Consider the following 26,875-nt stretch of genomic DNA (forward strand, 5'->3'; position numbering starts at 1 on the left):
CATTTTCAAGTGTTTTTCAAGAACTCCAAAGGCAGGCTTCACCAGTGCATAGGAGTCCCTTAACAGTGAACATTTTGCTCTACCTCTGAGCAGGCTATCTCCCAGGGTTCTGGACAACCTACCCCCAATATTATGAAGATCACTGCTACTCACAAGAAGCAGCTTTTCAAAAGAACCTTCCACACACCACCTGTCACAAAACACCCTCTGGTTGTACATAATGTAACAAAACTAACCATGAAGGATAATGCCGTTTATTAAAAATATAGTCAGGAAGTCAGGGCATCGATGCAATTTTACATACACATTTGTAGTCTTAAGTTCCATTATTCCAGCAGTTCGTATAAATGTTTCAGATCAAAAGAGAAAGAAAACACTTTACAGAGATCAGCAGTTGCTTATCAGTTTGGTTGTAAGTCCGTTTGTAGTAAAAATAAAACTCCCTCTTCGATTATTGAAGACTGTCTCCTTGATAAAGAACAAGTCTGTAAGCATTAAGGAATTTCTTCTCGCCATTAGTTGTTCAGTTGAACTTCTTGGCATATGCCAATTTTTCGACGTAGTTAAGTGCTATGAGTTGACTGGTATCACTGTCTGGGTAACTGGGCTTTCCAATGACCTGTCACAAGGTCACTCCTTACTGTGGATACCAGCTACAGCATGTCAAACCTAACACCTATATAACACTTCTTAAAGAATCATACAGAGCATGGCAGTTCAAGACAATATTCTCATTACAACAGGGAAAAACAAAATGGGTCAGAAAACCAAAGTGTAAAAGAAACGAATGGAGGTCACTTCTGTCAACGGAACACCACCCTCAGGAAAGTCTAGACATAGTAATACACTTTCACACATTTCCTCCCAACCAGTCTTGGAATAATGGTGACCATCCTATTTCCTCATCTTTGTACTTACTGTTAAATGAAACAGGAATCTCAAAACAAGGTGAACTTGAGAGAACACCAAAAACTCAATCTGCTGGTGATGGGCGAGGGGATGGCTCAGTGGGTTGAGTGCTTGAGCCATAAGCATGAGGACCTAGTTTGGGTCACCAGCACCCACCCACATTAAAGACAAAACAACAAAAACCATAGGCATGACTGCACAGTGCTGGCGGGGGTGTTGGGGGAGTAGAGACAGCAGTGGGGACAATCTGCCTGTGAGAGGCAAAAGCTGGTGCTCTGGTCCTTAGCCTTCGTGCACAAGATGCTCAAGAAGTCACTCTTGAACAGGAGCTCAGCTGTTGGCTGTACCACTCTTCACGAGGTGTACCTAGCTTGACAACAACCAGACTCTCCCAGTGTTGGTGGCTATGTTATGCTTTTTGCTGAGCTGGGCCATGGCACACACTGCCTCTTAGATCTCTGTGCAGTCTACACTCCTAGGACAAGGGGGGTTTTGTTAACATCCTGACAGTGCAGCATTGGCTGTCATACCAATGGTGCTTGATGGTTCTGGAATCAATCCTTTCGTGAGGACTAGAGCACAGCAAACCCCAATGTGCAAAACTAAGGCTTCTGCTGAGAGTGCTTTAAAATGTGGTCTTCCTGACCCCAACTAACCACAGGTGCCACCTACTGAACAGAGTAAAATGACAACCAAAGCTTTTCAATGACTTTGGGCTCTGAAATAGTCCAGTCAGAACCATAAGCATTCAATTGATGCAAAGAATCAATGAAGCCAAATCTGCCAGCACCACAGATGTAAAATGCAAATACAGGTTATTTTAATATGAAACATCACTTTCTTTTATACAGATGTCTACATTTTAACAGATCTTTAAAAAGTGAGGAACAAAAATGTTTGTGCTCAGTTTGTAAAACACAAGAACTTTGGAGACAAAGGAGCCCGATCTTCTGGCCAACAGGGTGAAGCTGAAAAACCCAAATCCCTCCCCCTCTAGGTAACATTGATCATTTACAAGCCTCTGTGAGCAGAGACCTCCTGGCCCCAACTCCTCCACACTGGGCAAACTGTCAAGAGATTTCTGTCAGCAGGGGATGTTTCCATGTAAGGCAAGGTCAGTGTACAATGACAGTTACAGTAAGTAAACTAAGCCACTACCTTCCTTTGGGGCGATGGGATGAAGAAGGCTCTATGTCAAGAGAGTCAGCACAATTAGTTTTTTCAAAGTTCGGTTTTTTTTTTTTTTTTTTTAAAAAAGGTGCATCTCATTTTGAAGGAGATGAAGGCAAAGTTCAAATCTATTATTAGTCTTCATTTGAGCCTCAGGAAGGAATGGATCAGCTCCTATTTTCTTTCCACATTTGTGTTCAAGAAGCTGTAGACAAGACCCGCCACGGCTGGACTTGTGGTCACACAATGACTTACTTGCACTGTAACGTGGCTGTAACAACTTATCAGACAGGTGGGCATGTGTATAGCACAGAACTATAAACAAAAACGGTGAAGCAAACTTCTTTTATTTTAGGTTAAAAGCATTAACCTGACGGATTATTGCAGATCTTGAGAAATGAGCACACAAACAAATGGACAGCATTGTTTACAGGTGCTTTGATCTGTGTGGAGACAAAGGCTGAGCAGTTCATCTGCAATTAACACTGGGAGATGATGAGAGAGTGAAATAAAGACTGAGTACAGCAACTTAAAACAGGTGTAAGAGAAGAAAAAAATAGTTTAAATTCCAATATGGATTGAAAAGTAATTCATTTAAAACTTGACATCAATTTAAAATGGTCTGGCCATAGGATAAATACTGGCCAGCCCAAGCTGTGGACCTTTTAACCTACACAGAAAAATGAATGCGCTTTCCTTCCTCCTTTCCAGAGGGTGATGGGAATATCATGTAAACAGACCTAGTGTGTCACTTGGCAAAAAGCCAGGAGTGTTCTTTAACTATATTAAAACTAAGCTATAAGAAAAGCCTACCTACCTAGTTAGTTACAAAGGCTGAATTATATTGAGAATATATTTCAATTCAATGAATTTTAAATTGTATCTTAATTTGAAAGAGCCCAAGAGACAAGGCCCAGGGCTAATGAAAATGTCTTTAACTGTTCATGTTGCATTATTTAAAAACAAAAACAACCTGTATGAACTGCAGAGGCAGCAATGAAGAGAGGTGGAAAGCACACAGAACCCACTTACTAATCTAGAGTTCTCAAATACACATGAGTTTAATGTCTGTACTTATGTACAAGAGCTGTCTTTGGAAGAAACAAACTGCAAACCCAGCTAGATGGATACACACAGCCCAGAATTAAACTGCACAGCGACATTTATTGTTCCAGCCTGAAAAACATCCCTTTGAAATTTCACACAGCAAAGCAAGTTAAAAACTTCACTCATCAAATAAATGATAATTTAAACACGAACTTGCTAAAGAAACCTCATCACAACAACATTTTAGGGCCTGATCACTTTAAGTCCACGGGGCCATTATGAATTATAATCTGCAAGCCATTTTCCTACAACAAGAAGGAGGAACATGTTTCTCTGACTCAGGTGACACACAGAAAAGAAATCATGATTTTTTTTTCTTTTGCTGTAACAGGCAGACACTGATTTCTTGTTGTGATCAGGAAAGATGGAACGACTGTTGGCCTTCTCTTGCTGCTATCAACAGTTTGTCACGCATTATCTCAATGCTTGAGTAGTCCGGCAACTTAAGATAGTTCACACAAGTCATTACAGAGGGTAAGAAGTCATCTGGGTTTTCTGTTGATTCAAATGTCTTCCGCACAATTGTCAGAGGTGGATTTAAACTCCGGAACCCTAATTAAGAGAAAAAGAGTTCCAGAAATTTGGTTATTTTTTTTTTCAAATGTCACAAGACACATCACTGCTTTGTTTAGTGTTAAACTCCCATACAAAGTATTCCTCTCTCCTGGCTAATGATGGCTGACTAGCAAGAGCATTGGCCACCCTTCCAGGCTCAATTGCCAGCACCTACAGGGTCAACGACAGGCATCTGTAACTCCAGTCCAAGGAGGATCCATCCAATACCCTCATCTGGCCTCAGGCAAACATGACAAGCAAAACACCCATACACAAAATAAAAATTGAAAAATTCAAACAAACTAAGCAGACTCATTCAACTTAATTATTTTTAGAATCTATTCTTATCTAAGTCAACTAAGAGTTTAAAATTTGCAAACACTCTACAATTTTATCAAAGCAACATTCCTGTACAGTAGTGACTGTGTATGTTTAAGGCAGGCTCTGAATTTCCCTGCCAGCATTTCTTTACATACTCCTAGGCAGATAGGTGGTCACCTTAGAAACCTAATGGATTGTAGTAACTAGGAGACACTATACTCCAAGTAATGGGCTGTCTCCAAAGACAAGTGACGCTTTACTCACAGAATTAAGGCTAAGCACAGATACTACCCACCTCCAACTGGCAATCGTGGGCTACCGGTCACAAACTGGAGAAACAACCTCTGCTGCTCATTATCAAAACTACTGAGAATCTCAAACAAGAACTTCACAGCTCGACTAAAAAAAGAAGCAGAACAGAATTATTTTGTGTTAAAATATTATGTCAATATACAAAGCCTCACTTATAATCATTGATAATGACATCTATTTTCAGATATGGTTACATATGAACTCTCATTACAGCACATCTTAAAAGTTTATTTTGCTGTCATAGCTGAAATCCAAATGGAACAACTTTAATAATACAAAATTTTAGGGGAAAAAAAACTTCCCATAAACTTTGATGAGTCGATCCCTCTCCCTCTAAATCTCTAACTGCAACTGAATAACTGGCAGAGACCACACTTACCTGTCATGAGTATAGCCATGATCAGGCCTACAGCATTCCATCAATGTCTTTGCATCCCAAGTGTCTGCTTTACTGCCACATAGGAGCTGATCCAGCTTTGAGATGAAATAAGAACAAAGAATTGGTAAAGAAACACCTGCATGCTTGGGTGACAAGTAGCTGTCTAAAAACATGGCTTCCAGGGTGCAACTCTGCCAAGTCCCCTTCACACTGAGCAGCAGGGCGGTCTGAGCAGAATGCTGCTGCTGTATTTTATTTTCACACAAGGATTCTATCCCCCTCTACTTCTAGAACACTCTTATTTAACAAATTCCCTTAATCAGAAAATTTCCTTAGCTTTCCCCAAACTCCAAGCCCTTACTTACTCCAAAATGCTGTAGAATGGTAGGGTTTGAAGCAGTAAACTACTCTGCTATGATAATTACAAAGACAGAAATGACCATGTCTTTTAGATGTGAGCTACTCACTTCTTCTGGGTAGAAGTACTGAAGATGACTGAGTGGGAAAACAGATTCAAATCCATCTCTGAATGAGTCAAATTGCCTAGAAACACCTTCATTTAGTGCCCAGAATATCACCAACTGCAAAAAGAAGTCATTTTTAAAATCCCACAAAATTCCAATTCTGTTTTCTATTTAATATGTGACAAAGTATAGTAAATGACCTTCTAGAATCACTTTAAAAACTGAAACTAAAAAAATGTTATTAAAGGCAGGTGTGGTGGCACATGCCTTTAATCCCAGCACTGAGGAGTCACAGGAAGGCACATCTCTGAGTTTGAGGCCAGCCTGATCTACAGAGTGAGTTCCAGGACAGCAAGAACACAGAGAAACCACACCATAAAGTTATTCAATCTCCAGACTATCTCAAAGAAAACTAAACTAGTAAAAGGTAAGACAATGTCAAAACTGCCACATACATTTTTACATTGCTTTAAAACTTCATAGAAACCCTCCCTCCAGAAGATAATCACATTGTCTTACCAGAAGCCAAAGACAATGTCCCAAGAGGTTAAAATATTATTGAAATTAAAGATTAACATTTCAAGATCCTTAATTAGCAACTGGCCACATTTTAATGTGGAATATTGACTTCTAAAACCAAGGTTTCAAAATGAATACTCTAGCTTGAACCCAATGTTCTTTTTAGCCCATGCCTAGAATAAACCCAAGCAAACTTTTAAACAATGCTAAATATAAAGATATAGCTTGTAATTTTTACATGCAAAGGAAAATAGTTTTTCCTACATTTAGCAACCTGAAGTCTACCGCTGTAAATACCCTTTGGGGTGGGTGAGCCCAACAAACACATCAAGTGTGCCTATGTTGGTGTTTTAAAAGCAATTCTGCCAAGGCATCTGGCTTAAAACAAGGGCAGAAATGCAGTTCAAACAAGTGATGACTCCTTTTCACTGATACCTTCTCCTACAAGAGAAAAATGTGGTGTAATGGATGATATTCAATCAAGCTTAAAGATGGGTCAATGTAAGATTATCTGAGGCACTGAGACAGAACTGGTAAGGTTTTACACAAACATGTTTTCTGCAGAGTAAAGTGATGCAAAGTGTAACCTTTCAGCCTAGAGCTCCCCCCAGTTGAGAGAAGATACAGGGCATCTATACACTGCTGCTCCATCATGATGGAGCCTTTGATGTGTGAGTAACAGACTCCACTCTGTCCTTTGAACCAACCAAGGATAGAATTTACAGTCACTTTTCTAAGTCATCCTTGAAGTGAGCAGCAGACAGAGCCCACAACATTGAGGGTCATCTTAAAAGTGGACTATGCTGGCTCTATTCAACATGGAGTTGAATAATGAATAATGACAGTAGGTTATGAGATTGAGTGGAAGACTGTCTATCCACAGGTCTCATCTCCAATGTTTAGACCTTTGTGTCTATTTTCAAAGTGTGGAGGAAGTTAACTTCGTAGGGTTCTTTGTTATTGCTTTAGCGTAAGATATTTGTGTGTCCTTTACAAAGTGCACAGAAGATTACAAAGGCTGAAAGGGCCTCCAAGAGTGGTCCCAGTGATGTGCAGGTCTTTAGCAGAGGTCCACACACAGGTGGAAGCTAAGGGCCAAGCTCCAGCAACTCTAACTCCCCTCCTCATAGGAACACAGCACACAAACTTCTATGGCCCATGATCCACAGAAAAGAGAATACATACTCTTAGGTATTCCTCCAAATTGTGGATAGTGACTGGTATATCTTTCCCTCCTTTCTTCAGTTCAATGTTGGGAAACCCTGGCAGCGTGAAATCCAGTCCCAGATCTTCCACTGAGCAGCCATTCATCGTAAGAGTTTCTAATGCATACTGTAGACTCTCTTTGGTCTTTTAATGGAGAGAGGAAAGAACACAAAGATTCATGCAAAATTCTATTGTAGTCACAAAAAAACAGAATATTGTAACAACTGATGGTTCCTGTAGTGCTGGTTAAATTTTTGGTTATATTCTACATATTAAACAAGTCACTGGAATCACAAAGGGAATACTTTTAAACACTTCTGTATTGATACAATTATTTTTGTGGAGGGAAACAAGATTGCTGAGGTATTTTCCACACTGAAAAGTAGTTGTTCCCTGTAAGCAAACTCAAATCAAATATTAGAGAAAGTCCCTATGCATTTTTGTTAAGCTTTAACAAACCAGAAAACTTGTTTACCCAAAAGTATATATAATTTGGAAAATTATGGACAGTATAATAAATTTTTCTCCTCCCCTTCAAGGCTCAAGTGTAAAGCACACCCTGGAGATGTTCACTACTTTTTTCTTTTTTTTTTAAAGATTTATTTATTATGTATACAGCATTTATAACTGCAGGCCAGAAGAGGGCGCCAGATCTCATTACAGATTGTTGTAGCCTCCATGTGGGTGCTGGAAATTGAACTCAGGACCTCTGGAGGAGCAGTCAGTGCTCTTAACCTCTGAGAGATGTTCACTTCTTATCCACAAAGCAAAGCACATCGGGGGTGGAGGGCTTCAAAGAAAGCTGAGCCAAGTAAAAGGTCTACATAAATGCTATTTTTTTTAAACATTAAGGATCAATGACAAACACACAAATTGAAGTACTGAAAATGAAGGCAACTGATGCTGATTCATTAGGAAGCTCTCAAACTATCCTTCACTAAAGCAGACAGGGGATTATGGAGGAACAAATGAGGAGGATATGGGAGAAAAGTCAAGAGAGAGGGACATAGGAAATCCTGGAGGTTTGTTCTCGTGAGGAATCTACAGAGAACATTTGCACACCTGCCCATGCAGATACACACACATGATAGCAGAAAGAACATTACCTTAGTGGGGGAAGTTAATGGAGTGGAGGAAAGGATGAGGTAAAAAAAAAAATGTGTAAAGTACAATGATGCATATGAAAATCCTTAAGGAACCTATGATTTTGTTCACAAGCTTTTAAAAAATAAGACAAACCCATCTATAAACAACCTGTCATAGACCAAAGTGATCCCAATTGTCTATCCCAATTACATGGTTATGTGTAACATTCAGTACATCTAGAACATGTTTAAAGAGAAGAAACTTAGTTTCTCTGGTTTATATACTATATCAAATTGAACTTAAACATATTCCCAATTATCTTGTGAGAATTTCATCTACCAGTTCAAGGGTCTAACTCAGTGGTGGAGTACTTGCCTAGCAGATATGAAGCGGCAGATGTAGTCCCTAGCATTGTTAAAAACAAACAAAACAAACAAACAAACAAACAAACCAGGTCAAATATGAGCCAGAAAAATGTGCCCAATTAGTATGTTTTATAAAACAAGGGGAGAGTGGGTCAGGGATGTAGGTCAGCTGGTTATACACCCTGGGTTACCCACCAGTACTGAATAAACCTGACATTGTGACAAACATATTTAGTTCCAACATTTGGGATTGAGAGGAGGAGGATCAGAAACTCAAAGTAATCCTTGGCTACATATTAAGTTTCTGTAAAGTTAGGGCACCAAAAGTAAATGCTTCTTACAAGCCTGTAGAAGACTGGGTATAGGTGAGGCAGTCCAAACATGCTCGCGTTTTACCTCCTTTCATTACTTTCCCATTCCTTACGTAACACACGCCTCACTAACGTGTTAGAAGTTTAAATTATTAGTATCTGAGAACCTTAGGGTAGGAATGGGAAATCAAGCAGACTCCTGAAGTTCAGTGGAGAGCTAGTTAAGCCAACCAGTTAGATTTAGGCTCAATGAGATATGTATCCCAAACATCAGGTGGAGAATGATTGAGGAAGATCTCCAAATTGAACCTCCGGACTCCATGGGCATAAGCAAATACATTAACACAACAAATATCTTGCAGTTGTTCAATACAAACCTATACGATTCTAAATACCCTTTAAAGTATTGTTTATTCATTTGTTTTAACTTGTGTAGTGATATTTGCTCTGCCCATGACTTTGGGCTTTATGTCCTGAAGGAAGCAGTGCTTCTTGCCACCATACATGACGTGACCTCTTAAAACGAAAAGTAAAAGCGAGAAATCCATGGAAGTCTGCTTAAGGAGTATTAGATAATTTATTAGGGTATAAATTGAGGAAACACACTCACAAATACAGAACCAAGTAAAGAGCTGAAGTCATCCCCTGTTCTGACTGGAAGTCTGAAACAAGGGACATGACCCCTCTTCTCCTTTCCTTTCAAGAGGTCACGTATAATGGCAAGACGCACCACCTCCTTCAGGCCGTATAGCCCAAGGTCATGGACAAGTAAATACCACTACATGTGTTTGAATGTGTCTCCTTGTCTGAATATGCACCCCTGTGTGCATTGTGTGTCCAGTCAAGAAGACGTGTCAGACCCCTAGAACTAGAGTAACAGATGACTGTATGGGATCGAACCTAGGTCCCTTGGGAAAAGCAGCTAGTGCTCTTAACTGCTGAGCCATCTCTCTAGCCCAAATTCTAAACATAAGACATTAATTCTTGCATAGAAAAAAAATGGACCTAGACTGGGTGTGTCTTAGTTTCTTTTCTGTTGCTGTAATAAAACATTTTTTGAGAAAAGCAACTTGGGACGGCAGACTCTACCAGCTTCGATTGGACCAAGAGGTGAGTCTTTGTTCTCCTAACCGATCACCCCAGCCTCTAACCTTTAGGACCAGGGGCACAACCATGCCCCTATACCCCTATGCCCCAGATGCAGGCCAGCAGGCAGGACTCCTACAGGGAGGCCTGACTACCCTCCCGCCCCCCTCGCCCACTGTAACCAAACAAGCCCACTCCATCCCCCAAGACCTCAAATGCTCCCTGAGACAGATTCCGCCAGCTCCAATTGGACTAAGAGCGCCGACTGGACCAAGAATCTACAATGATTGGAGGAAAAGACGGATAGGTGTCAGTGCAAGAGTACATTGAACAAAATATGGCGGTTCTACATGAGCAAGACCTGAACATCCCAACATAGAAGCAGCAGAAGAAAAACCTTAAAAGACTTGAAGAAGATGATAGAGGCCTTTAAAGAGGAAACAAAAAATCCCTTAAAGAAATTGAGGAAAAGACAAAAAATTGGTCCTAAAGGTTAGAGGCTGGGGTGATCGTTTAGGAGAACAAAGACTCACCTCTTGGTCCAATCGAAGCTGGTGCAGTCTGCCGCCCCTTTCTCCTTTAAGTTGCTTTTCTCAAAAAATGTTTTATCACAGCAACAGAAGAGAAACTAAGACACAGTCTAGGTACAGAAAGTCAAGAAAACCAAGAAAAAGCAATCAGACAGGAGAAGGAACAGTTCAAGAGGTGAAAAATGAAATAGAGGCAATAAAGAAGACACAAACTGAGGGGATGATGGAAATGGAAAATCTGAGTAAACAAACAGGAACTACAGATGCATGCATAACCAACAGAATGCGAGAGGGAATAGAGATCTCTGACACTGAATATACTATAGAGGAAAGAGATTCATCAGTGAAAGAAAACATGAAAGCCAACAAAGTCGTAACACAAAACGTCCAGGAAATCTGGGACACCATGGAAAGACCAAACCTAAGAATAATAGGGATAGAAGAAGGAGAAGAATATCAGCTCAAAGGCACAGAAAATATATTCAACAAGATCATAGAAGAAAACTTTCCCAACTTAAAGAAATGCCTATGAAGAAGCTTACAAAACACCAAATAGACTGGATCAAAAGGCTAAGTAACATATAAAGGCAGGCCCATCAGAATAACACCTGGTTTCTTGGGTTGGGGATTTAGCATTTAGCTCAGTGGTAGAGCGCTTGCCTAGCAAGCGTAAGGCCCTGGTTCGATCCTCAGCTCAAAAAAAATAAAAAATAAAAAATAAAAAAAAAGAATAACACCTGGTTTCTCAATGGAGACTCTGAAAGCCAGACAGTCCTGAACAGATGTTACACAGACACTAAGAGACTACGGATGCCAACCCAGACTATTATACCCAAGCAAAACACTCAATTACCACAGACAGAGTAAACAAGGTATTCCATAATGAAACCAGATTTAAACAATACCTATCCACAAATCTAGCCCTACAGAAAGCACTAGAAGGAAAAATCCAACCTAAGGAAGTTAAATGCACCCATGAAAACACAGGCAATGGGTTATCCCACACCACAAATACCGAAGAAAGGAAACACTCATACACAACACTACCACCAAAAGATAAAAAGAATAACAATCACTGGTCATTGATATCCCTTAAAATATCAATGGACTCAATTTGCCTATAAAAAGACACAGGCTAACAGAATGGATACAAAAAGAGGATCCATCCTTCTGCTGCATACAAGAAACACACCTCAACATCAAAGACACTAAAAGACAGACCTCAGAGGAAAAGGTTGAGAAAAATCTTTCCAATCAAATGGACTTGAGAAGCAAGTTGGTGTAGCTATCCTAGTATCCAATAAAATAGAATTCAAACTAAAGTTAATCAAAAGACATCAGGAAGGGCATTACATATTCATCGGAGAAAAAATTACAAAAGTTTCAATTCTGAACATTTATGCCAAAAAACACAAGGGCACCCACATATGTAAAAGAAAAATTACTAAAGCTTAAATCACACATCAAACTCCACTCACTAATAGTGGGAGACTTCAACACCCAACTCTCACCAATGGAAAGGTCTGCCAGACAGAAACTTAACAGAAAAATAAGGGAACTAACAGACATTATGACTCAAATGGACTTACTAGACATCTACTGAACATTCCACCCAAATACAAGAGAATATACCTTCTTCTCAGCACCCCATGATACCTCTTCTAAAACTGATCACATACTCTGGTCACAAAGCAAATCTCAACAGATTTAAAAAAAAAAAAAAAAAAAAAAAAAAAATCAGACCAGCATGCCTTAAAGTTAGAATTAAACAACACAAATTCAGAAAGCCTACAACTCATGGGAACTGAATAATGTTCAACTGAAATGGCCACTGGGTCAAGGAAGAAATAAAGAGATTAAAGACGGCCTAGAACTCAATGAAAATGAATGTACAACATACCCAAATTTAATGGGACACTATGAAAGCAATGCTAAGAGGAAAACTCAGCACTAAATGCACACATAAAGAAATTGGAAGAATCTTACACTAGTGATTTAACAGCACATTGGAAAGCTCTAGAACAAAAGAAGCAAACTCACCCAGGAGGAAGACACCAGGAAATAATCAAATTGAGGGCTGAAATCAATAAAATAGAAACAAAGAGAACAGTAAAAAGAATCAACGAAACAAAGAGTTGGTTCTTTGAGAAAAATCAACAAGGATAGACAAACCCCTATCCAAACTAACTAAAAGGCAGGGAAAGAATATCCAAATTAACAAAATTAGAAATAAAAAAGGAGATATAATAACTGACAATAAGGAAATCCAGACAATCATCAGGTCATACTTCAAAAACCTGTACTCCACAAAATTGGAAAATACAAAAGAAATGAAAATTAATTAACTCAAGACCATATAAACAGTTTAAATAGACCTATAACTCCTATGGAAATAGACACCGTCATTAAAAGTCTCCCAACAAAAAAAAAGCCCAGGGCCACATGGTTTCAGTGCATAATTCTACCAGAATTTCAAAGAGCTAATACCAGTTTTCCTCAAATTGTTCCACACAATAGAAATAGAAGGAACACTGCCAAACTCTTTCTGAGGCTACAGTTACCCTGATACCCACACCACACAAAGAAAGAGAATTACAACCAATCTCACTCATGAACATTGATGCAAAAATACTGAATAAAATACTAGCAAAACCAAGAAAACACACACACACACACACACACACACACACACACACACACACACACAATCAACCAATCAATCAATCACCCACCATGATCAAGTAGGCTTCATCCCAGAGATGCAAGGATAGTTCACCATATGAAAATCTGTCAATGTAATCCATCATATAAACAAACTGAAAGAAAAAACCCACATGATCATCTCATTAGATGCTGAAAAAGCCTTTGACAAAATCCAACACCCCTTTATGATAAAGGTCTCAGAGAGATCAGGAATAAAAGGGACATACCTAAACATAATAAAGGCAATTTACAGCAAGCCAACAGCCAATATCAAACTAGACGGAGAGAAACTCAAAGCAAGTCCACTAAAATCAGGAACAAGACAAGGCTGTCTACTCTCCCCATATTTATTCAATATAGTACTTGAAGTTCTAGCTAGAGCAATAAGACAACAAAAGGAGATCAAGGGGATACAAACTGGAAAGGAAGAAGTCAAACTTTTGCTATTTGCAGATGAAACAATAGTCTCCATAAGTGACCCCAAAAATTCTACCAGGGAACTCCTACAAGTGATAAACACCTTCAGTAATGTGGCAGGATACAAGACTAACTCAAAAGAGTCAGTAGCCCTCCTATTCACAAATAATGGACCGAGAAAGAAATCAGAAAAATAATCACCCTTTACAACAGCCACAACTAATATAAAGATATCAGAAAACTGGAAAGATCTCCCATGCTCATTAATGGCAGAACAAACATTAAAAAAATGGCAATCTTACCAACAGCAATCTACAGATTCAATGCAATTCCCATCAAAATCTCAACATAATTCTTCACACACCTTGAAAGAACAATACTCAACTTCATATAGAAAAACAAAAAAACCTAGGATATCTAAAACAATCCTTTACAATAAAGCAACTTCTGGAGGCATTACCATTCCTGAATTCAAGCTCTACTAAACAGCTATAGTAATTTAAAAACAAAAACAAACAAACAAACAAAAAAACCCAAACAACTTGGTATTGGCATAAAAATTGACGTGTGGACCAACTGAATCAGATTGAAGATCTTGACATTAATCCACACATCTATGAACCCCTGAGTTTTGACGAAGAACCCAAAACTGTACAATAGAAAAAAGAAAGCATCTTCAACAAATGGTGCTGGCATAACTCAATGTCTATATGTAGCAGATTGAAAATAAATCATATCTATCGCCATGCACAAAACTCAAATCCAAATCCAGCTACACTGAACCTGACAGAAGGGGAAGTAGGAAGTAGTCTACAATGCAATGGCACAGGAGATCACTTCCTAAATGTAACACCAGTAGGACAGACACTGAGAGCAACGATTAATAAATGGGACCTTCAGAAACTGAGAAGCTTCTATAAGGCAAAGGACACAGTAAATAAGACAAAACGGCCTACAGATTAGGTTAACTTCCTTCACCAACCCCATATCTGACAGAGGGCTGATCTCCAAAATATAAAGAACAAGCAAAATACCAAAAATCCAATTTAAAAGTGGGCGACAGGCTGAGTGGCAGTGGCTCACGCCTTTAATCCCAGAACTTGGGAGGCAGAGCCAGGCGGATCTCTGTGAGTTCGAGGCCAACCTGGTCTACAGAGTGAGATCCAGGACAGGCACCAAAACTACACAAAGAAACCCTGTCTAAAAAGCAAAGCAAAACAAAACAAAAAAAGGGGGCAGAGGGAGCTACAGATCTAAACAGAATTCTCAACAGGTGAATCCCAAAAGGTGGAAAGACATTAAGGAATTGCTCAGCATCCTTAGTCATCAGGGAAACGAAGACCAAAACAACTCTTGAGATACCATATTATACCTGTCAGAATGGCTAAGATAAAAAACAGTGATGATAGCTTATATTGGAAAGGATGTGGAGCAAGGGGAACACTCCTCCACTGTTGGTGAGAGTGCAAATTTGTATAACCACTTTGGAAATCAGTAGGGCAACTTCTCATAAAATTGGGAATTGATATACCTCAAGACCCAATGATACCACTCTTGAACCCAAGAGATGCTCAATCATACCACAAGAACACTTGCTCACCTATATTCATAGCAGTATTATTTGTAATAGCCAGAACCTGGAAGCAACAACCTAGATGATCCTCAACCACAGAATGGATTTATAGAATGGAGTATGACTCGGCTGTAAACAACAGTGACATCATGAAATTTACAGGCAAATGCAACTAGAAAATATGATCCTAAATGAGGTAACACAGGCTCAAAAGAGACAAGCATGGTGCTCGCTTCGTCAGCACATATACTAAAATAGGAACAATACAGAAGATTAGCATGGCCTCTGAGCAAGGATGACACGCAAATTCGTAAAGTGTTCCATATTTTTAAACTTTCTTAATATAAATAAGCAAGCAAATAAAAAGAAATGTTAAAAAAGGAAGAAAAAAAAAGACAAATACGGTATGTTCCCACTCATAAGTAGATACTAGATATAAAGCAAAGGATAATCAGACTACAACCCACAGCTCCAGAAGCTAGGAAACAAGGAGGACCTAAGGGGGACATACAGATCACCTTGGAATGGGTACACAGATGAGAGCTCCATGAGTAAACTGGGGATAAGGAGCTCAGTAGAGGGGAGAAGGTGGGGGATGAGAACATGAGGGAACAGGATGGTAGACCTGGGGGAGGGACAAAGTGGAAGAGCAATGAAAGATATATATCTTGATAGAGGGAGAAATTATGGGGCAAACTGAGTACCCTGGAGATAGGGAAATTCCCAGGAATCCACAAGGATGAGGCCAGATTAGACTATTAGCAATAGTGGCGATGGTTTCTGAACTGGCCTACCCTGGTAATCAGATTGGTGAATACCCTAACTGCCATCATAGAACCTTTATCCAGTAAAAGATGGAAGCAGATGCAGAAATCTACAACCAAGCACCAGGCCAAGCTCCAGGAGCCCAGTCAAAAAGAGAAAAAAGGGATTATATGGGGTGGGGTGGGAGTGGGGGGGGAGTGGTCAAGATCATGATGGGGAAATATACAGAGAAAACTAAACTAAGCTCAAAGGAGCCTGCATGGGACCAGACTAGACTCTCTGCATATGGGAGAGAGATGTGTAGCTGGGTCTGATTGAGGGGCAGTGTGATCAGATCTATCCCTGGTGCATGAGTTGGCTTTCTGCATCCCATTACCTATGGTCAGACCCCTTGCCCATCCTTGATGCAGGGGGCAGGGGCTTCAACTGAATTTACCAGGCTTTGCTGACCCCACATGGGAGAACTTACCCTTTTAGAGGAGGGGATGGGGTTGTGGGGGGGGGGGGGGGACAACAGGAGGAGGGATGAGAGGGCGATCTGTGGTTGGTATGTAAAATGAATAAAAAACATTTTAATTAAAAGAGAGAAAGGGGCAGGCTATAGCCTGTGCCAGTACAGTCACAACGGCAGGAACTTGAGAGAATTGTTCATAGTACAGCCACAGTCACAAGCAGAACTCAGTAGAATAACACACATGCTAATGCTCAGCTCACTTTCCCCACTCTTACACAACCCAAGATCTTCTGCTTATAGAATAAAGTCACCCACTCTGAGCTAGTCTTCCTACCTCATTAATACAGTCAAGACAGACCAAAACAGATACACTGTCATAGGCTAAACTTTACTAGATAATTCCACACAAGTGTGCCAGAGGCTTATCTATCTCCTACGTGCTGACAATGAATATTAATAACTATCACAGCATCTTTAGACACTGTCTCCTCATAAACATAACTGGGAGATAAAATGAATACCCTTCCAAATCATCTTCCAGCCTCTACTGCATTTACTCCATCAAAGTGCTAGTCTTACTTTATATAATCTTAAAGTGCTGGAAAGACAACTCAGCTATTAATAGCACTGGTGCTGATCTTACTTAAAGAGGACCTAAGTTCTGTCCCTAGAATCCATATGGTGGCTCATCACCACCTATAACTCCAGGTACAGAAGACCTGATGCCTTCTTCTGGCCTCTTTGGGCACCAGGCACTCGTGCAATATGCAAACTCACAAACAAGCAAACATACCCATAAATACAAATAAATAACTATAAAACCTACACAAATATGTTACTGCACAATGTTAACTTTTTAGAAAATACAACCTGTTTTCTTCTGATATCCAATACCCATACATTTAATCACAGATTGAGCCTAAATGAGCTGGTAATATATACATTAAAAAAAGACAGTAATGATATAGAGCTCAATTTTATCTGTGAGATGAAACAGAAACTTCAAAGAGTAGGCATCCATAAACCTGTACTTGATTAGTAATACTGGGTAGTGAGCCTAGCACCTCATACAACTTAAGTGCTTTCCATTTGAACTGTATAGCCCCAGCCTGTCAGCAACCATTAGAAACTCTTTCTAAGCTGGGTGTAGTGGTGTGGACTTGCGATGCAAGCACAAGCTGTGGTAGAGAGGTAGAAGAAGACACAGAAAGAGAAGGGCCTTTCTGAAGAGTAACTAATGATAAGGTATCTGATGATCTCAAATTTAAGACAAGTGGTCTAAGAACTTCCATTAGAAGTCTATTTTATTTGGAAATCAAGACATCCACTTGCTGTTACTAGTGATCACAATGGGTACATTACGAAAATCATATGTTGCTATTAGTTTAAAAGATGTATTAAACATCTCTATTACGATGAAATACTGCTGGGATAGAGAGCACTAGTCGCTCTTTCAGAGGACCTGAGTTCAGTTCCTAGCTTCATGTGGTACCATCTGATATCCTCTTCTAGCTTCGGAGGGGCACTGCATGCAAGTTATATACAGATACACATGCAGGCAAAACACCCATAAAAATAAATACATCTTTTTTTAATTAAAAAAATTAACTATTATTATCAAATTAACTAGGTCAAGTACAAACCAGTGAACAAGCCTCATAATTCTAGAACAAAAAAATAACTGATCTGATCCTTTGGCTGCCTCTTACAGACCTACCTGGGATTTATCCTGCTCCAGTCTCTTCTTCTGTCTGACAATGTCTTCTAGGTGATATACTGATCTGGCTACAACTGGATCAATGTCAAATAAATCATGAGATGTCAGTGAAGTTTCCTGTCGCAGCATCCACTTATAAAAGGGTAGGCCAAGGGGAAGGTCCACCTGAAAGGGAACAAGCAACATACTTTGTCACAACTTGCTTGTAATAGGCACTTTATGGGAGGTAATTTGAAAAGGTCAAATATCGGGGGGTGGGGGGTGGGAGGGGGATGATAATCAGGAACTGTTTCTATCTTTAAATGAATTTGAGAGCCACAAATCTCTGTCAAAATTTTAGAATGCTAAAGAACCTATTTAAGGAAACTGGAGAGATGGCTCAGTGGTTAAGAACACTGGCAGCTCTTCCAGAGAACCTAGTTTCAATTCCCAGCACCCACATGGCAGCTCTTAACTGAAGTATTTTACCTGCGTACCTCTGAAACACTGTTAGTCAGTGAAATTTTACTTTATTCTGAACCAAGTAAACTCAATATAATTCTACTTATATATTTAATATCCTGAAATCAGAGAAGGTAAAATGAACTTACATAAAACAAAAAAATTAAAATGAATGGAACTTCTAAAATAACTAGTGAGCTGTATACACCTCTTAAAAGAGAATGTAAACTTGTGGGTTTATCAAATGCAAATGTTTTACCCATACTGATAAAGTACCTCAGAAAATGTGAGAAAAGGAAATGAAGAAAAGTCCAGAAATATTCAAACCTCCATGAATATTGATTACTTGGTTTATTTTCACAAGAGCATTCTAACAGGAATTTAATGAGTTTACCTACATGGCTCATGGCTTCCTTGCTGAATTAAAAATATCAAATCGAATCCTGCCAAAAATACAATTAGTGCCATCTTTAGGTTGCCTGACTCTGAGCCCTGGCTACTAAAGGAATGCTACACAGACTAGAGGTTGGGTGCTGTCATCTCGGACACAGGACAGTGTTACTTACACGTGTGCTACAAAGTAGAATTGGCATTTTAAATGAAATTCCCAAGCAGTTTGTGCACATAATCAAAATAGAGTGCTCTAAAACACAGCACTGAGTGCAGGGGACTAAGGTATTTTCACAGAACATTGTACAAAATTACAGACAAGCAAACAATCCTAAACTTACCAATCTGAAATCCATGATAGCCTTAGCCATTAATTTTCCTAAGAAGCGAAACTTCATCTTAACCTTTGCGATATGAGCTGGCTTAGCTGTCCTACCAAAGGGAAGCGCAAACAGGCCCTGCAGGTTTTGAATATACTTGGTCCCTTCTTGGCTTCCTGTAAAAAACGAGCAAGTCACCAAACTTCAGATGAGACTTTCCAAAACAAAACAAAAACTGATAACTAAGAACATTAAGAAATTTAGTTTTTACAAAACTGGAGCAACAGCCTCTAAACTAGAAAGCCTTCCCATTGGATAAATGAGAAAATAGGGGCAAAAACCCCACAAAACCCTGAAAGCCTAAGAACACAGCCCCAGCAAGACTGACTAGGATATAGGACCCCTTACCTGATCTGAGTAATACAAACTGACTGACTCACAGCTGTACATTACCTTTTGGATTGCTAAGAGTTACTTCTTCACCTCTCCAGAGACCCAAGTCAGCCCTCTGTAGTTCCTGAGAAACAAGTGCATAAAACTCCAGTGTTGGCCCAAGACCTGTACCAACCTAAAAATAAATAAAAGGAGAATCATTTTAGAAATTGTGGTGTAATTTTGCCTGGCAACCTCTTGGCAACATGGACACTTATACAAAGTGTTTGCCAGGAAGCATAAGAAGTGGTTTCCCAAACTGTCCAGAATAGACATTACCTGAGTCTTGAGCACTAGAAACCCTCTGGCCCCAACATTCCATTTGTATGGCTCAAAATTCCTGCTGAGGTTATGAATTTTGCCTTTAGGGAACAACATGGTACTATTTGTACATGCTATTTTTCTCTTTAAGGGAACTATCACCCCAAACCCACTGAAGTGCCACCTTCTAGAACAGGAGAAGCCTCCCAATCGCCCCTGAGCAATTAGTGTGACTCTTTCCTAAGGCATTTTAGGTCTTGCCACAATTCCATTATACTTACCTTGTAAGTTTTACATGAATTATTGTGACTGCTCTGAATCCCCATATAGTCTAACACATTTAATAGGAGTCTAGGGGGTAAAATTCAAGGCCCAAATTCATGTCAGCAACCAGATTTAGTTAAGTGAGTGGCCTCTTAAGCCCAAGGGTACACTGGAACACCAAGATAATTATCGAGACACACATGCACACATGTGTGAGAGCACACCATTACAACAATAGGGCGTGGGGGGGGGGGGGAGTTGTCTGGAGCTCCTGATCTGTTAGTTTAGTTTAAGGGACTACTAGGCTTTGCTATTTAAAATTAAAATTTAAAGGTGATTGTTCTGCTTACAAAGTTTCTACACGACAGTGCAATTATCAATATGCTTGGAGTAGCGTTCACAGACTCAGCATCCCTCCATGTTCTAGCAAGAGCTCTCACCAGTTTAATCCACAACAAAGACAAGCAATAATAAACTTACATCACAGTTAAGATTATAATGTGACAATAATCTCAAGTAGCCACTTGCTTACAAACATGTGCAAACAAAGGATATTTTATTATCACTACACTTACATTTTAAAATAGTCCAGACTATCTTAAGAGTTGATAAAGTCTACCATATTTAATTCCTACTTTCAAAGCAGTCCCTTTGCACCCCAAAAGCCCTTTCTGATTAGCTCCTACCCTTTCCACAGAAGTCCACATGAGTAAATGGGTATCACTATTTAACCACAAGTGAATGCTCCAACAGGTATCTGGTAGTCCACCTTTGGCTTTTCTTACTTCCCACAATCTAAACCAGTCACTATACAATATAAGCTCTGCCTTAAGAACACATTCTAAACTAATGATTCACTGATGATCCATTCTTTTATCTGATCTGTTTGAGCTTGATGACCATACACACTAGTGTTCCCAACATATTCCATATTAACAGTGACATTTCCTAAGAAAAAGCTTTCTTGTTCACTCAAAGCACGGCACATTTTTTTTTTAACCACAGCCTAATAAATAGGCTATATGATCCCTACTTTCAGTATCACTGACCTTGATACTCTATCCTAACTTATTAGTAGCTCTAGCCACTTTGATTACATGATAGTTGGGACACACTGCCTCTGAGCTTCTGCTAGAACCATTCTCCCTAACAGCAGGGACTTGCTTTCAACTCAGATGTCACCTTAGAACCACATTACCATCTTACCCAACCTGTTCTATCGTCTTAAATTATTTCTTGATCACACACATGCACATACACCTTCCAAAACTAAAGAAAACCTCCACAATGGTAGGGTAGGAACTTTGTTTATTTTGCTTGCTCACCATTGATTTCCAGCCACTGGAGGAAAGGGAAATTTTAGACATGCAGTAACACTGTTGTCCACAAGGTGGTGTCCTAGGGCCATTTAACTCCCTTTTCACAAAATTATCCCAAAATAACCCTAATAGTCTATTACTTTCTCTTAAACAGTTATTTCTAAAAGTAAAATGGATTTAACTTAAAGTATCAAATTCTTTTGAAAAAATTAAATTCTACAGGTGTCACCATCTAAAGCAACACAATACCCTCAGAGGCCAGTCAGGAGTATTCTGCCTAGACATTCCACTAATGTACAGCTACTTAGTTGGTCTGGCTTTATTTCCATTTTTAAAGAGAGGAAAATACGATATTCCAGGAATAAAAACACAGAATAGGAAACTCTGTCTCAAAGAAACAAATATAAAAACCAGCACAATACCCCTACCACCAACTTGGCTTAAAATAAGTCTTTTTACTTCAAAGTTAACACAAACCAGCATATTTATATGCCAAGCAATGTTCTGTTTATCATATGTTAGTTTGCTAGCCATTCTAGCACGATGATGTGATGAATATAATTTCCCAATGAAGTTGGATTCTATAACTTCTTTTCAGACTAGGGAAGGAAGACCCACCGAACACCATAAACTATTGGTTTCAACAGACAATTTGTGTTAGACATTTCTCTTTCCACTATGTGAGTTTCAGGAAAGCTTGGTAGCAAGTGCCACTGAGCCATCTTCACCAGCCTTAGGTTTCATCCCAGCTACAATTTGGAGATGAGAGTGAAAAAAAAAATAACCCAGCATTCAGAAAAGAAAAACACTGGAGTAAGAAAATAGAAAGTATGTTTAAATACAGTAAACACACCTGTTCACAGCAATGATCCCCCCCCCCCCCCCCCCCGAGACAGAGTTTCCCTGTATAGCTTTGCGCCTTTCTGGAACTCACTTGGTAGCCGAGGCTGGCCTTGAACTCAGAGACCCACCTGCCTCTGCCTCCCGAGTGCTGGGATTACAGGCGTGCGCCAACACCGCCTGGCAGACAGCAAAGATTTTACAGTCTTACAAATGAGAAATTTGAGTACTATATCCTACTGAGGGAGATTTAAAAAAATCCCAACCAGTACTAAAAGGCTTATAAATTTCTTTTCCATCTCCCGACTCCAAAACTTTCAAAATATCAGTGGCTTACGTCACTCATCACCAAGTCCAAATCTGCGGGAAAACATCCCTCTCTTTCCACTAAGAGTCTTTGCAAGGCTTAACTCTCTATCTGAATGCCTCATTCGTGTGGCACCTACTCCAATCATTTGCAATGCCCTTTTGTTTTTGCACCTGTCTTAGGAATCTCCCACTGATCAGTAAGAAGGGGATAGTTCTGCCATAATATGGAACACTGACAAATAATACACTTCTCCGGATACAAACCTCTATACTTTTATTCTGAGCTTTTCAAGAAAAGTTTTTATAAGATTATGTTTAAGAAATTGAGTGAAAAATCAAAGTCATGACTACAATTATTTAAATATCTACTAATAATACTGTAGACAAAACTATTAAACTTAGAAGTGTGTTTACTATGATACAGTATTCTAATTTCACACATAAACATAAGAATTTAGCTAAAACTTTGAGGTTGTACTTCTATTATCCACATTTTTTACACAAGAAAATAAGAGCAAAGCAGTGGAGATTCAATGGAATTAAAATCACCAAGCTTTGTCTTTACATAGAAAGCCATTACTTGAATCGCTTGGCACACTGCCCTTTTTTGGCTGATGAAAAACATCTCATGGGACTGGAGAGAGGGCTCAGCAGTTAAAAGCACTGAATGCTCTTGGAGGACCAAGGTTCAATTCCCAGAACCCACATGGCAGCTAACAATTGTCTGTAACTCCAGTTTTGTGGCAAAGCACCACTACATATAAAAAAAATTATAAATTTATTTTAAAAAAGAAAAAGAAAACCATTCTTTTTTCTAAGAAAGGAGGGGGGCAGAGAGGGAAGGAGGAAGGGTCTCAGACTATATATTATTGTGAAATGATCATTGATTATGAATTAAAATAATAAAACACAGGATTTGAAATCTGAGATATCATTCAGGGAAATCTTACAATGCAAACACATGAAAGAAAAAATTATCAACTAGATAAATGATAAACTGGAAGGAAATGACAAGCCATTTATAAATCCAATTAACAAAACTTTTTTTTTCTTTTTGGTTTTTCAAGACAAGGTCTCTCTGTATAACAGCCTCAGCTGTCCTGAAACTCAGTATGTAGACTACACTGGTCTCAAACTCAGAGATATGCCTGCCTCTGCCTCCCAAGTGTTGGGATTAACTTAATTCAACAGTAAAGCCAAACCAAACTAAAAACTAAAAAGTCTCAGAAACTTCTCCAAAATGGCTAAGTAACCAACAACAATGCAAAAACAATGTTTTCAATACAAGGAAAATGCAAATTCAAATCATACTAAGATTCTACTACTAACTCATTACTAATTTCAATTCTTAAAACTGAAAAACCTGGTAACACCAAGTACAGAGTAAGAACATAAAACACTGGACTCAGGAATAACATCATTGGGAAAGTGAAAGACCTGGTACCAACACTGATGTATAGTATGGTATTTCTTAGTAAAATTAAAATATATTACCAAACGACTTAGTAATTGAGATATATATCCCAGAGAAAGACTTGGGGCATTAATGTTATAACAATGTCACTAAGTCAAAAACTTCAGAATGCATACATCCCAACTAGTGATTGACACATTAAGCCACCTGTGAGATATAATGCTTAAGGAAAAAAACTGGGGGGTTGGGGATTTAGCTCAGTGGTAGAGCGCTTGCCTAGCAAGCACAAGGCCCTGGATTCGGTCCTCAGCTGTGGGTGGAGGTGGGGGGGGTGGCGCTCGGGGAGATTGGAAAATTAAAACAAAACACACACAATATGAATGAGGCTCATGTGCATCACAAAAGTGAAGAAGAGCAACACAACAGCCACATTATTGCATGAATGCATTTATTAGTGAGCTTGTAAAACTAGCAAAACAACAACTTAGTAAACTAGACCTGTGGCTGCCAGGGTAGTCTTTACAGAGATTGATGGTCTTCACTTGCCATTGTGGAGATGGCTCCATATGTCAACTCTTAGAAAGTGCTTTTACAGTGTACACTGTATTCTGTATAAATAAACTAACTTGCAATCCAAGCATTTCTCAATTACTGATTCTTAGGATAGGCTTTCATTTCTTGAACATTATACAGGTATGTGCATAATTATGCCAAGAAAAAATCCTGATTGTTATTTTGCATTTAAACCCCTGAAAAACATGGATCTTAAAAACATAAGCCAGGCGGCGGTGGTGAACACCTTTAATCCCAGCACTCAGGAGGCAGAGCCAGGCAGATCTCTGGTCTACAGAGCGAGATCCAGAACAGGCACCAAAACTACACAGAGAAACCGTGTCTCAAAACAAACAAACAAAGCAATCATATCATTAAAGAGAAAGTAGACCAAAAATTTTTAAAGCTAAATTTCCCAACTGCCTTTCAGAATTTCATAGTATCAATATGCACAAATGACATTTTATCACGAGCATAAGTTAAAATGTCATCAAAACTCACCTCATTTTCATACTGGATTTCTAACATGGCCCGTGAACTCCCAAGGTCCTGCATCACGGACTCAGCTTGTTTTAGTAGCTCCTCTCTGTTCACAGTGCGCTAACAAATGGATGTGAAGAAATAATGCAAAACAGATTTTCACTGTTAGAAAAGTACTCCTTTAAGTACATCCCTTAGGAAGGTTAAAGTGGCTGCACTGTTAGAGATATTAACCAGAGACTCACTAGCCTCCATGTCAGATTAAACAATATAAAGCTGAGAGTCCCTCTCAGGGAAGGTAAAGCTGAGCTGCACAGAAGACTCTCATATGAGCTGATTTGCCAAGACTTGGAAAAGCTGAGTTGCAAAGAACATTCTCAAAGGAGAAAAGCTGCAAAGAGAGACCAGCACAGTTACCTGGAACAAAGAGAAACCAACTGAGCTGCCTGGAAGAGGTTTAGACCACCTGAGAAACCTGGAAAGGACACTCTCCAAACTGTTGAGCTGCCAACAGGCTGTGCAGTGTGCTCCAGGTTCCCAGCTTTGTCACCCATTCTAGGGTGGGCTTTGATAATGCAACTATCTTTTGAATAATTTCTGCTTCTATAAATAACCCCTCATCCATATTCCTATAAGTAACCCTAATAAAACTCATCTTCGCCACATTGGCCATCTATTCTGGAATGCCCTAACTGGGGTGAGAAGATATGTGTTGTGTCTCCTCTCCATGTATGAAAGATAGCAAGATATAAGTATAATTACTGACATAGCCTGATCCACATCAAGTTTAAAAAATTCAAGTCAGAGAAAAGATCTCTGCTACTTTGCCAAACAGTGATACAAATCATGGCTCCAGCTACATAAAATATCCTTGCGCACATTTATACTTTGATGATAGGGAAGTAGGTGTGGAGACTACAGAGACAGGCAAGCTGTTTCTCTAGGCTCTCAACTGCCAAAAACAAGATGTCTCCTAATGAGATCATGAGGATGACAAAGTTCCTGCTATTTCCAAACACAGAGCACTGCTACTGATGGAAATCTTCATGAGATAAAGAAGTAACATGATTTGCTGCTAATACAGTAACCTGGGTATGTATTATGTTTGTTCCTAATTACAGCCACTCCTACTACCTTTTGTTATACCTAATGGGACTTTTGAGGTTTAAAAACTTGTAAGTCATGGGGGGGGGAGGGTTAAATAAATAAAAAAAAAAAAAAAAAAAAAAAACAGAAGTTCAGTGGAAGTCAGCCAGGCAGTGGTGCACACCTTTAACCCCCAGAACCTGGGAGGCGGAGGCAGAGGCAGACAGGTCTGTGAGTTCGAAGCCAGCCTGGTCAACAAATCGAGTTCCAGGAACAGCCAGGGAACACGAACACACACACGAACACACACACACACACGAACACACACACACACACGAACACACACACACACACACACGAACACACACACACACACACACACACACACACACACACACACACACACACACACACACACCCTAACAAACATATAAAACAGTGTGTGAGTTCGAAGCCAGCCTGGTCAACAAATCGAGTTCCAGGAACAGCCAGGGAACACGAACACACACACGAACACACACACACACACGAACACACACACACACACGAACACAAACACACACACACACACACACACACACACCCTAACAAACATATAAAACAGTGCAGGTCAGAAGGCTGGGATTGGTCTCACATGAAATGGTTTTGGTACAACTGCAAGCTAAGATTAGAAGCCCGGGAGACAATAAAGTCAGCAACACTGGAGCTGACTGGAACAGACTCAAAATATGCAAGGGATTCTGTTTTACTCTCTTCCAAATGGGCTGACATGCCAAGTGAGTAAAATGCATCTAATACACAGAGAGTCAATTTTAAAA

General features: G+C 39.4%; 1 protein-coding gene and 1 non-coding gene across 2 annotated transcripts in view; one reads left to right on the plus strand and one right to left on the minus strand.

Moving 5' to 3' along the window:
* Nucleotides 1-238: 238 nt before the first annotated feature.
* Trip12 (thyroid hormone receptor interactor 12) overlaps nt 239-26,875 on the minus strand; it is a 114,400-nt gene continuing 87,763 nt past the window's right edge. The window contains exons 35-43 of the mRNA XM_036173649.1: nt 24,993-25,091; nt 19,554-19,668; nt 19,122-19,276; nt 17,950-18,114; nt 6,922-7,086; nt 5,221-5,334; nt 4,754-4,848; nt 4,358-4,461; nt 239-3,738 (exon numbers count right to left, since the gene is read on the minus strand). Of these exons, the coding sequence (XP_036029542.1) occupies nt 3,542-3,738; nt 4,358-4,461; nt 4,754-4,848; nt 5,221-5,334; nt 6,922-7,086; nt 17,950-18,114; nt 19,122-19,276; nt 19,554-19,668; nt 24,993-25,091 (1,209 nt within the window). The 3' untranslated portion in view covers nt 239-3,541. The remainder of the gene's footprint in view (nt 3,739-4,357; nt 4,462-4,753; nt 4,849-5,220; nt 5,335-6,921; nt 7,087-17,949; nt 18,115-19,121; nt 19,277-19,553; nt 19,669-24,992; nt 25,092-26,875) is intronic.
* LOC118573531 lies at nt 15,239-15,343 on the plus strand. The gene has a single exon (XR_004943642.1). It is a non-coding gene; the product is annotated as a U6 spliceosomal RNA (small nuclear RNA).

This window comes from Onychomys torridus, chromosome 23, assembly GCF_903995425.1.
Source record: "Onychomys torridus chromosome 23, mOncTor1.1, whole genome shotgun sequence".
In the NCBI taxonomy this organism is placed as follows: domain Eukaryota; kingdom Metazoa; phylum Chordata; class Mammalia; order Rodentia; family Cricetidae; genus Onychomys; species Onychomys torridus.